Source organism: Rhinolophus ferrumequinum, chromosome 7 (assembly GCF_004115265.2).
Source record: "Rhinolophus ferrumequinum isolate MPI-CBG mRhiFer1 chromosome 7, mRhiFer1_v1.p, whole genome shotgun sequence".
Classification (NCBI taxonomy): Eukaryota; Metazoa; Chordata; class Mammalia; order Chiroptera; family Rhinolophidae; genus Rhinolophus; species Rhinolophus ferrumequinum.
This window is the reverse complement of record NC_046290.1, coordinates 21,156,093-21,168,253: the sequence shown is the minus strand read 5'-3', so window position 1 is coordinate 21,168,253 and position 12,161 is coordinate 21,156,093. Positions and strand designations below refer to the sequence as shown.

At 36.4% G+C, this 12,161-nt stretch overlaps 1 protein-coding gene across 3 annotated transcripts in view; it reads left to right on the top strand.

Annotated features, from left to right (window-relative positions):
• The window catches only part of GOLPH3 (golgi phosphoprotein 3), a 47,160-nt gene that overhangs the window by 32,914 nt on the left and 2,085 nt on the right, over window positions 1-12,161 (top strand). For all 3 annotated transcript variants that reach the window (XM_033110731.1, XM_033110732.1, XM_033110733.1), the window contains one exon: window positions 1,150-1,264. In XM_033110731.1, coding sequence (XP_032966622.1) covers window positions 1,150-1,264 — 115 coding nt within the window. The remainder of the gene's footprint in view (window positions 1-1,149; window positions 1,265-12,161) is intronic.

The following is a 12,161-nucleotide window of genomic DNA, read 5'->3' as shown; positions in this document are numbered from 1 at the left end:
AGACTTACTATGAAAAAAGAAGGATGTAAAATGATCTCAATTTAAAAATACTTGTTGCGTGTTAATATTTTGGCTATAGTGGCTTAAGTCAAATATATAGAAAACAATTTCATTTGTTTCTTTTTCCTTTTTAATATAACTACTGAAATTTTTAAAAATAGGTTTGTAGCACACATTTATGGTTCTTATATTTTTATTAGGCCACACTGCCTCAGAAATGCATACCATATGTACTTTTTAACCTTTTACAAGATTGAGCAGAAAGGTAAAGGATATATTGTTGAGGACAAATTGAGAGGACTGTTGCATTTTAAAAATAATACCGTTAAATTTTATAAGATTTTAATAGCTAACATAAAGTAATATAACATTCAAATTTCAACTAGAAATTCAACTACAAATTTGTGGCTTAGGCAAGAACATTGATGAAGGCCTTCGAGACCTGCTGCTTGGCTAGAGCCGTATAATGCTGTCTCTCATCCCCCAGCTCGGGACATTTCCACTCTCATGATGGATTCTGTATTCCAATATAGTTTGCAGAAAAATTTATGGTGTTTAAAAATTTTATGTCATCAAGCCTATTGGTTATTTTTCTTTAAGGTTTCTGTTAGTTGTCAAAACTTCAGAAAAACCTGTCTAACCCATAGAATTATATTTCATTATTGAAATCTTTATCTTTTATTGTGGTGTAAGCTCTGAGGAGTCGAGTCTTAGTTAATTTTTACTGCTCATTTGTTGGCCAGTTGTTTTTCAATAACATTTATTGAAAAATTCCTCTACTGATGTAAAAATGCCACCTTTATCATATTCTTACATATAATTGAGACTGTTTCTGGAACGAATAAATGTTTAAAAAGTGAATTTCTGGATCAAATAGCCCAAGGTTTAGTAATAAAAGGAATTACAATGAGTATTCTGTTCTGTCATTTTGCTTATTTTCATTCATGATTGTAGCTAATCTGGTTAGGTTAAATATTGTATTTCCTTAACATAGAACGAGTTTAAAATCTGAACTTTGATACTGCTTGAACACTTGGAACTTTAACTATAATGAATTCTTTGCATAATGGTTTAAGTTTTTCATTTAAGGAGATCAAGGCAGAGAAAAGCAATCAGTGGATCATTTCATTCTTATTGCTTACATTTTAGGTGATCTGTAAGTCTGATGCCCCGACAGGGGATGTTCTCCTCGATGAAGCTCTGAAGCACGTCAAAGAGACTCAGCCTCCAGAAACAGTCCAGAACTGGATTGAATTACTTAGTGGTAAGTTTCTGTGTATTAATTACTGAATTCTGTTTAAATGTGTTTTTTTTTGTTTTGTTTTGTTTTTTTGTAAAAGTTTAAAATCCTTTTGAAAGGAACTGAGACAAAATAGCCAACAGCTAGTTTAGTTATTTAGGCAAACTTGAAAGTTATCAGTCACTGAATGGGGAAAATAGTGGTTTTTAAAATTCCATCCCCTTTAACCGGACTGAGCAGATGTTGAATGAGATGTAATGTTCTTCCTTAGAGCTCCCATCGTTTTTTATCATAGTTCCCTCACACTACCTTATTCTGGATAGGCTGGGTTACATTGTGGTGACAAACAACCCCCAGACCTCTGTGGCTTGAAAGAGTAGTTTATTTCTCACTCATGCTGTACGTCAATCACAAGCCACTTCGTTGTCACTCTGGCAGTTAGGCAGATGAACTGGCACCATCTGAAGCATTGTCAGTCACTATTGTAACGGGAAGGAGAGTGTAGCAGATCACTCAGGCACTAAAAGTTCTGTTCAGAAATGACACATAGTTCAGGTTTCATTGGTCAGAACATGTCACATGGCCTCCTGTAAGTTTAAGGAGATAGGAAACTGCCACCATAGTGGGGAAGACGCTGGAACATTTAGTTGACAGCACTAATGACCACTAGATTTATATTATTTGTGTATTTGTCTAATCTAGATGGAGAGCTCCTTGAGGATAGGGCCTAAGTTACTTTGTTCTTCTCTCTACTGTTAACGTGAAACGTAACTTCTCCCTGCAGTTGACCCTGGAACAACATGGGTTTGAACAGTATGGGTCCACTTATATGAGATTTTAAAAAATAAAGTATATGTATTTTCTCTTCCTCATGATTTTCTTCATAACATTTTCTAGCTTACTTTATTGTAAGAATACAATATATAATACGTATAACATAAAATATTTGTTAATCGACTTTATGATATCAGTAAGGCTTCTGGTCAACAGTAGGCTGTTAGTAGTAAGTTTGTGGGGAGCCAAAAGTTATACGTGGATTTTCGAGTGCACAGGGGTCAGTGTCCCTAACTAACTCGTGTGTTGTGGAAAGCTCAACTGGACATGTATTGTTACTTTATTTCAGTTCAAACATATTGCTGCTTAGAGCAAGTGTTTTAAAAAACATGGGACTTTGTCAGAAATTGGTAATTAACATGATGACATTTTTCTCACTTATAGTTTCTAAAATAATAGTTCTATTATGAGGTTGTTCTCTTGTCAGTAAAAGATTGTGAGTTTTGCATGTTTGTTTATTTAAAAATCATTCTTAGCTAATAGGGCGATAATGGGACTTTACACTTAGGGCAGGGTTCATTCTTCTTTTTGATGGAGAGCATAAACTTATTCAGAAGGTTGTCTTGATACTTTTGAAATTTTGTTTTTGACCACTTTCTTGTAGATCTGCTGGTAAGTTGCTTTTTACCTCATTGAGTAAGAGAAACTTTAACTCTCAACCCTTTCCCCCCTTTGTGCTTATGGTATTGGCGATGTCTTATACATTTCTTTTGTGGGCATCTTTTAAATTACTTTGCCCATTCGATAAGGATTTGTTTGGTTAAAACTAGATCATATAATCCACAAATCTCCTTATTCAGCGCATACCAATACAGTATGTCACTGTGCCCCAAACATTCTCGGCCGTCTCTGCGTTAACCCTCCACTTAACGCCTGTTGGTGACATGCGGCGGCCCTTGGACAGACTCAGGCCATTAACGTTAACTCCATATGGAAAATATTAGCAAATATAATTATTTTAAATGAAAGTGGAAGTGCTAATAACTTCTAAGTGTACCCTAATGGATCATTTTGTACATTCTTTGGAGATCACTGGCCTCAGCAGTCTTTGGTCAAGGTCGTGTTGTGCTGCCATTGTTGACCAGTTCTGTTACTGCAAATTAGACTTAGTAATTGGTAATTATGTCAACTGGCCAAAGGAGCGTTTCTCAAAGTGGTAGTTACTTTTGTGGCAGATAAGTCACAGTGCTAAAGTTCTTTTTAGGGAACATCGTGAGTATTGCCTTACTGTTATTGATATCCACTTGGATGCCACTTTCCACTATGGAGATGTTTCCAGATGTTCCATCCATCAACGATCTCTTGCTAACATCATAGGTATTGACGGCACATTGGGCTTTGGTTTAATAACATGTCCACCAAGTTTCCTTTGACAGTCTGTATACCTTAAATTGAATTCATACTAAATGAATTCAGTTAGTGTGGCATGCAGGGAGGTTGAACCTTAACATTTAAGGTGGCTGTGTACTTCTTAAATTTACCTGTTTTGTGATGTTTTAATGAGTGTAGCTTGGTACTCAATGTACAGGTACTCAACTGAACTTGGTTCTCACCTTGGGCGGATGTTGCACTGTTCTCACCTGATTGAGGAGTGAAAAAGTGGCAGAAGTCTATAAGCTCTTCTCAGAAGTATTCAAATACAGTTAAAATTTGTGAAACGGAGTATCCATTTGAATTAGGAATTTGAGTAAATGGTGAGGCTAATATAATACTTAGCAAGTTTTTTAAAAAACAATATCCTGTGAAGTTTAGGATGGCTATGAATGCCAGAATATCACTGGTAGAACCTTAGTTGCATATTCCTGACGTGTATTAGGAATGAACCATAAATTCAGCATAAAAGAAGAGAATCAGAATGGGAGAAGAAAAAAAGCACATTTCTTTTCTTTTTTTTTTAAATCTACTCCTTTTACCACTCTCCTTACTTTTTTTTATTTTTTATTTTTTATTGTTTTATTGGGGAAGGGGAACAGGACTTTATTGGGGAACAGTGTGTACTTCCAGGACTTTTTTCCAAGTCAAGTTGTTGTCCTTTCAGTCTTAGTTGTGGAGGGTGCCGTTCAGCTTCAAGTTGTCCTTTCAGTCTTAGTTGTGGAGGATGCAGCTGCAGCTCAGCTCCAGGTCCAGTTGCTGTTGCTATTGCAGGGGGCACAGCCCACCATCCCTTACGGGAGTCGAACCGGTAACCTTGTGGTTTAGAGGATGCGCTCCAACCAACTGAGCCATCCGGCAGCTCAGGGGCAGCTCAGCTCAAGGTGCTGTGTTCAATCTTAGTTGCAGGGGGCGCTGCCCACCATCCCTTGCGGGACTCGAGGAATTGAACTGGCAACCTTGTGGTTGAGAGCCCACTGGCCCATGTGGGAATGAATTGAACCGGCAGCCTTTGGAGTTAGGAACATGGAGCTCTAACCGCCTGAGCCACCGGGCCAGGGCCGGGGCCGGCCCCCATATTTCTTTTAAATTAAGAAAACATCTGTTTCCTACCTAGTACTGATAACAGCTTGCTGGTCTTTTTAGAAAAGCATTATTTTTATTGTGGTAAAATGTATACAGCATAACACCATGTTAACCAATTTTAAGTGTTCAGTTCTGTGGCCAGCTTGTTGATAGGTACATTTTAAAAATTTTTAGTTGCTTCCAGATAATGATTAAATACCAGTTATTGCAGCAATACTGACATACGTGCTATGAAACTTAAAAAGTGCTTCCAGGCTGAAAGAATCTTAAAACCCATTTGGGGAACAGTTGTATATTTCTAATTTGATAACAGATTAGAGTTTAACAGTATGGTTCTCTGTAAGTACAGTAGCTCAGAAAAAAGAGAAATTTGGGGGAGCTTTAGTAGTTGGAGGAGGAAGTGGGACTTGGTAGGCCTTTGAAGAGTCAGAATGAGACAGAAAGAAGGAAGTGGTCCTGTTCCGCGGGCTTAGAGGCGGTCAATTGGTGGACTGTCCTCACACAGCTAAGGCTGCTTGCTATTGGATTTTCAAAACCATGTGTTGTACTGTATTGTTGAGGGATACTTGCATAGGTGGTAAAGAAAAGAAAATGATGAACACAAGTGGTTCTGGTGGTTACCTCTGGGGCAGAGAAGGACGTGGGAGGCATCTGAGGTCCTGCCTGACAAAGGTTTCTTCTTTACTTGGGGGGGAGGGGATACCCAGGGGCTCATTTTGTTATCACTTCCACTGTATATCTGTACATGCTCAAACTACTGATATATTGTAAGCATTATTGTATATCTTGTTAATTTTTAAAAATAAATATACATATATTTGAGGCAAAGACTTAACAATGTTTAATGACTACTGTTTTTAAGAATAGTTTCTGGCTTTCTGAAATCTTAAGACATGTAGTTGATCAGTTTGGTCACAAGGTGTCACTAGACCGCCAAATTTAATAGCAGCTGCTTTTAATTTTGTAACATGATATCAAGGAAGATAGAAGTTATCTGTAATGAAATTACTTAGGTACCTGTCAGTTTGTTGTTTCCACTGAAATAATTGCTGGGCAGGGGACATAAATAACCTTTGAAGAATGTTTCCTCTATGTATATACTTCTTGCAATTTCTCTTACAAAAAAGTGAACTATAAATAAATTCTGTACATTTTAAATTTGCTCGTATAGCTTATAAAGTTTCTTCACATAGTGAATAATTTAGGTACTAGTGAATAACAATATGGATCACAGTAACATGTTAATCTAAAATTTTAGTATTCATCAGTCATTTATTACCAAGTATTTAAACATATTTAATATTCTGCTTAAGTTGAAGCAGGTAATCTTTAGTAGCTAGTATAGGTACTATACATACTAGTCCCTATTGTAGTATCTTTACTGTATCTTCTCTTTTTACCCATCCAACTACCCTCCTCCCATCCCAATTTATACTGGTTTCTTAAAATATGCTAAACTCGGGGGTGACTTTATTCTTTGGATTTAGCTTAATTTGGTTCTTTTAAAATAAAAGGAAGAAATGTCAGGATGCCAAGACACTTTGACCACTCAGTTATTTCATTGTACCTTTTTTTGAGGTGTCCAAAATAGTATTAAACAACATTTTCATGTTACACTATTTCAGCCTTCTGCTTATGAGATTTCTTCATTCTTTCAAGTATGTGAGGGGATCTGAATTTGTTAAGTGAGCAAACAAGGTTTGCCCCTTTCTAGGGAATTGGTTGCTATAAAGGAGATGATATCTGAGTCCCTTTTTACTACTTCCCCCTGAGACAGAAACGATTGCTCATATAAGAAGGTCCAATCAGAAATGGAGCACTTTATTTGAAGGTGGGTCTGTCTGTGTTCAGGTTCTCCTCATTTTTAGTACCAACACTAAACTGTAAGTTAGCATATTTTGGAATTGAGAAATTCTCACAGTGACCTTGTAGGCGTTACTTGTTCCATTGGTTGCCATATATAGGATTTAATTGTGGATAAGTTGTAGGTAAACCTTATTATGACTTCAAAATGATAGTAAGTCATGAACTACTAATTCCATTTATTTCCCATGAGAAAGAAAAAATGTTTTATAGCAGCATTAGAGATATTTTTTAAAATATTTATTTATTTATGTCTGCAAAGAGAAATTTATAGGTTTCTCAGAATAAATCTTTTTCCCCCTGTTGTTTGGGAATACATGGCCCAAACAATATTGGGAATATTGGGAATACAATATTCTCTGAGGCATAGAATACTTTCCTATTTGAGTAGTGAATTGCTAGGGAATAGTACTTCTTTGATCACTGATAAATTGCTAGAAGCATAGATAATTAATAATTTATCTTAGAATTGAACTATAGTTTTTTATAGTCTTTTACATAAATTTGACTGTTGATTAATTTATGGTATTAGTTTAAATTTCCCAAAGTTAATTGAGAATGTCAGAAAACAACCTAGCCAATTCCAGTTTGATTTTGGCTGCCTACCACCTGCCAAAGACATTAGAAAACACAAAACAAAATTCAGTCTAGTGAAAAGTGCTGCAGGCAGGCATTTATTGGGGAGACAGTGGGTTGGTACAGCAATTACAATTCTGCATATAATCACTGCCTATCCACTGTTCTGCCTGGAATACAGACTCCTCTTTCTTTCATAGGATGCTGAATGCTGCTGGATTTCAAAGTTTAGCTTCAAAATTCTTCCTCCTGTAACTTTCCTGAGGTATTCCTTAACATCAAGCCCAAGTAAATTCTTATTTTTATGGGTTCTTTGTTCATATTGTTTTATGGCCTTATTCACATCTTATTCTAGCCCGTTTAGTTTAGCTGTATTATGAATGTTTCCTTCACTTGATTTTAAATTTCTACAGTAAGAAATACGTCTTACTTAACATTTGTATTTTTAGTACCTTACATGATTTTTGTAGACCATTATAAGTATGGTAAATGCTTTCTGCCAAAGTGCTGATTCTGCACATGGATAAAGAATAATAGCTAACATTTATTTAGAGCTTACCATGTACCAGACTCTTTTCTAAGAACTTGATTATGTCTTATTTAATCCTCATAATGACCCTATATGCTGAATATACTTGTTATCTTCACTTAACAGATGAGCAAATAGGAATAAAGAGGTTAAGGAACCTTGCTGAAGGTCTCACAGCTAGGAGATGACCAAGTTGAATTATAAATCCACCAGTTTGAGTCCAGAGCTTGCTGTTACTACCTGTTAGGCTATAATCAAGTAACTGTTAATGATTTCTTCACATTACGTGTAGGTGTGGGGTTGTTTAACACCAGAAATTGAAATAAGTAGAATTTCATTTATTATTGAATTAATGTTTTTTTCCCAATAAATTTTGAAAAAAAAAATAGGGCCCCAAATATATTTCAGCTCTTCTCGTTTTTGAGGAGGTTGAATGCAGTGATTGTTTATCTTTTGTGGAAGCGTATTTGCCAGGGGTTTTATATTTGAAAAAGTTATGTTTTCTTTAAGTGCAGGTGGTGACTAATAATTTGTGGTACCAACCCTTCATTATTTGAAAATATTGCTTTAAGTTCCTAGTTTTACAGTGAATTACAGAATGAAAAATAATAGTTCCAGATCATTTACTCTTAGAAAAGTAGCTATCTTTTCATTGTGTTTATATTTTCCTTTAAATTATTTAGATATTTTTAAACAGCCATTTTTAAAGTTTTTGTCTGCTAATTCCATCATCTCTGTCATGTCTGATTTGGTTGACAGTTTCTGTTGATTTTTTTCTCTTAGTTTTGGGTCACATTTTCCATCTTCTCAAGTTTAGTAATTTTTTGTTGAATGGTGGACATTGTTCCTGTTCCTGCTATGTTATTGAGTGCTGAATTTTGTTTGATAGGCAGTTACTTGTAGATCCACTTGTTTTTAAACTTTGTTAGGCCAGGTATAGAGTAGCCTTTTTCTCAAGGGCTAGTTTAGCCCTACTACTAAGGGCTAAACTTTTGGAATCCCTTCTGAATATCCTGGATGTTCAGTGAGGTCTTTACACTCAGGCTAGTTGTCACTCAAATTTTTTCCAGCCCTTTTCAGCTTAAATTTTTTGATAGTGTTTCTTTGCCTAGCCTTACAGAGTTTCTCACCTTAACACACATGGCTTCGTTTTTAGCTAGATTTAAGAGAGCATGACCAAGATTTCTAAGCTCTTGTTCTGCATAGTTCTCTCTTGTCCAGTGCTCTGCCTTTCATATTCCAGCTGCCTTAGCTTCTGATCTCTGCCTTCTTAACACAGTGTGACTCCTGTGTTCTGCTTTGGGCCTTCTGTCCTGCTCTGTTTCCTCTGATGTGCCTTCAGGTAGTAAGCTTGGGCAATAGTAGGGCTCACCTAGGTTTCTCTCCAGGATCACAGCTCTGGGCTGTCTTTTGACTAGCAGCTGAAAGCAGTTGTTTCATATCTTTTATCCAGATTTCTAATTGATTAAGGTCAGAGGGCAAGTCCAGGACTGATTACTATATTACAGCCCTGTATGTTGTACTGTTAAGTCATATAGTAAAATAATTGTGTCTATGGCCAACTAAATAGTAACATATTTTAAGATAGCACTATGCACCAGAATTTTCTGTGACAATGGAATTACTCTGTTTCTTTGCAGTTCAGTCAGTAACCACTGGCCACATATGGCTATTGAGCACTTGAAATGTAGCTTGTGCAGCTGAGGAACTAAATTTTGTATTAATTTAAATTTAACAGTTGCATGTGGTTAATGGTTCCTATAGTAGACAGTACAGTTTAAGATTTTCTCTTAATATTAAAGAATTTCAACCTTACAGCTTTTGCATATAATAAAAGTGCCTGTGGTTGATCTTTAACATGCCCCAATTTAGAAAATTACTATAGTGTTTTTTTCAAATTATAAAAATAGTTACATTGGAGATCATTTGGAAAATGCAGAAAGTACAAAAAAGAAAATTTGTCCACGTAATCCCTAAAGATAACCTATGTTCCCTTCCAGTATTCTATAGAGAAAAAAACATTTTAGTGAAAAATCATTTGGTTCTGTTTCAAAAGTAAATGTGTATAAATAACAAGATTAAAATGGTGAAAACATTTTGTCCTTCAAGAATTAGCTTTATTTTATTTGTCATCAAAAAATAGTATTGCCTAAATAGGCTTTCCTATTAAGCTAGGAAAGCCTAGCTTTATAGGCTGCATGTATGTAGCAGTTTCAGGAATAACATATTAATCAGGAAACATTTTTTGTTTTTCTGTTTTATTTGTTGCAGAGTGGTGTTTAACAGAAAATAAACATCTTTATTTTGCTATTGGCTGCTTTTTGACAATAGCTGGAGAAAGGTCAAACATAATATTTGGCTCATTTCCACATAGGGTAACTGGTTTGAATACTGCCTTTAGTTTGGTCTTTTGAGTAACTTTTGTACCTGAAAATGTGCCAGGTGCTTAGAATTCAAAGGCCTGGCCCTTAAAGGGTTCATGGTTTAGTTGGCAAGAAAACATAGTTGGATTTTTCTTCGATTTCTCGAGAGGGAAAAAAATCAAATTTTACTGTTTATTTTAGTAGTACAAAATTTTACAAAATAAGCCAATAATACCTATCACTTCTTTTTTAAACAATTAAATTTTTAAACTACAGTTGACATACAATATTATATTAGTTTCAGGTGTACAACATAGTGATTACACATTTATATACTTTACAAAGTGATCACCCTGGTAAGTCTCTTACCTATCTTACCCATATAGTTATTAAAATATTATTGACTATATTCCCTATGCTGTGCTTTACATTCCTGTGACTGTTATTATAACCGGCAATTTGTACATCTTAACCCCTTTACTTTTTCCACCCATTGCCCTAAGCTGCCTCCCAACCTGGCAACCATGAGTTTGTTCTCTGTATCTGTGAATTTGTTTTGTTTACTTATTTTGTTTTTTTATATTGCACATATAAGTGAAATCATACGGTATTTATTTTTCTGTCCAACTTATCTCACTTAGCATAATACCCCCTAGGTTCTTCCATATTATCACAAATCACAAGATTTCATTCTTTTTTATGGTTGAGTAGTATTCCATTGTATATATGTATCACATCGTGTTTATCTTTGCATCTGTTGACATGATCATATGATTTTTATGCTTCATTTTGTTTATGGAATATATCACGTTAATTGATTTGAGGATATTGAACCAGCCTTACATCCTGGGAATAAATCCTACTTGATCATGTATATGATCTTTTTAATGTATTGCTGAATTCGTTTTGCTAATATTTTGTTGAGATTTTTGCATCTATATTCATGAGGGATATTGGGCTATAATTTTCTTATTTTATAGTGTCTTTATCTAGGTTTGGTATCAGGGTAATGCTGGCCTCATAAAATGGGTTTGAGAGCCTTCTCTCAAACTATTTTGGAATAGTTTGAGAAGGATAGGTATTAATTCTTTTTTGATTGTTTGGTAAAATTTACCTGAAGCCATCTTGTCCAGGACTTTTGTTTGTTGGGAGTTTTTTGATTACTGATTCATTTGTGGTTATGGCCTGTTCAGATTTTCTGTTTCTTCCTGATTCAGTCTTGGAAGATTGTATGTTACTAGGAATTTGTCCATTTCTTCTAGGTTGTCTAATTGGTGGGCATACAATTCTTTGTAGTACTTTCTTATAATCTTTTCCATTTCTCTGGTGTCAATTGTCACTTCTCTTTCCTTTTTCGACTTTATTTATTTGGCCCCTTTTTTTCTTGATGAGTCTGGCTAAAGGTTTATCAATTTTGTTTATCTTTTTATAGAACCACCTATTTATTTCATTGATCTTTTCTGTGTGTATGTGGTTTTTTTTAAAGACTCTTGTTATGTTTATTTCCGCTTGGATCTTTATATTTCCTTCTTCCTACTCACTTTGAGCTTTGTTCTTTTTCTAGTTGAGACAGTTTGCCACTTGTGCCAGGCTTGAGGTAGCTTAGCAAGAGATACAGGGCATCCTGAGGACAGCTGCTATGTGTTTGGGGTTTTTGGACCTTTGAGAGATTTTAGGAAAGGCCGCAGTAAGAGTGAGGCAGGCTGCTTGTATGGAGGAGCTGATGGAAGAGGTTCTACCAGGTGCATGTGTTAGTTGGGGTGGGATCTCAGGGAATCACCAGGGCAGGACGAACAGTGTTAGGTTAATGGAGCGCTCAGATGTGGCACCCACCTGCTCTGGACTGGCTGGGTTGGGGAGGGCTCACCAAAGGAACATTGGTGCCTGCCAACATATCTGTCTTTGGAGAGAGCTGTCTTGACCCCTGCCCCTATTTCCTCCTCATACCTCCCTGGTACGATTTTCGAGCTGCTGCCCTGGAGCCCAGAATGAGTGAGTTCGTGAGCAAGCAAGTCTGTGTGCAGGCCTCTCAAGAGAAATACCTGGGACTCCAGCAGCCCTCTGTCTTCACTGGAATGTAATCCCTGCTGGTTTTCACAGCCAGATGTTGTGGGGACTCCTCTTCCTGGCACTGGTGCTCTGGGCTGGGGAGGCCAGTGTCGGCTGGGACCCCTCGCTCCTCATGTGGGGCCTCCACAGCAGAGATATCCCACCTGATTCTTAATCGCCATGCTGTGGGTGTGGGACCTGTCCCTTTCGTGTCTCCACCCCTCCTACCAGTCTCATGGCTTCTTTGTAT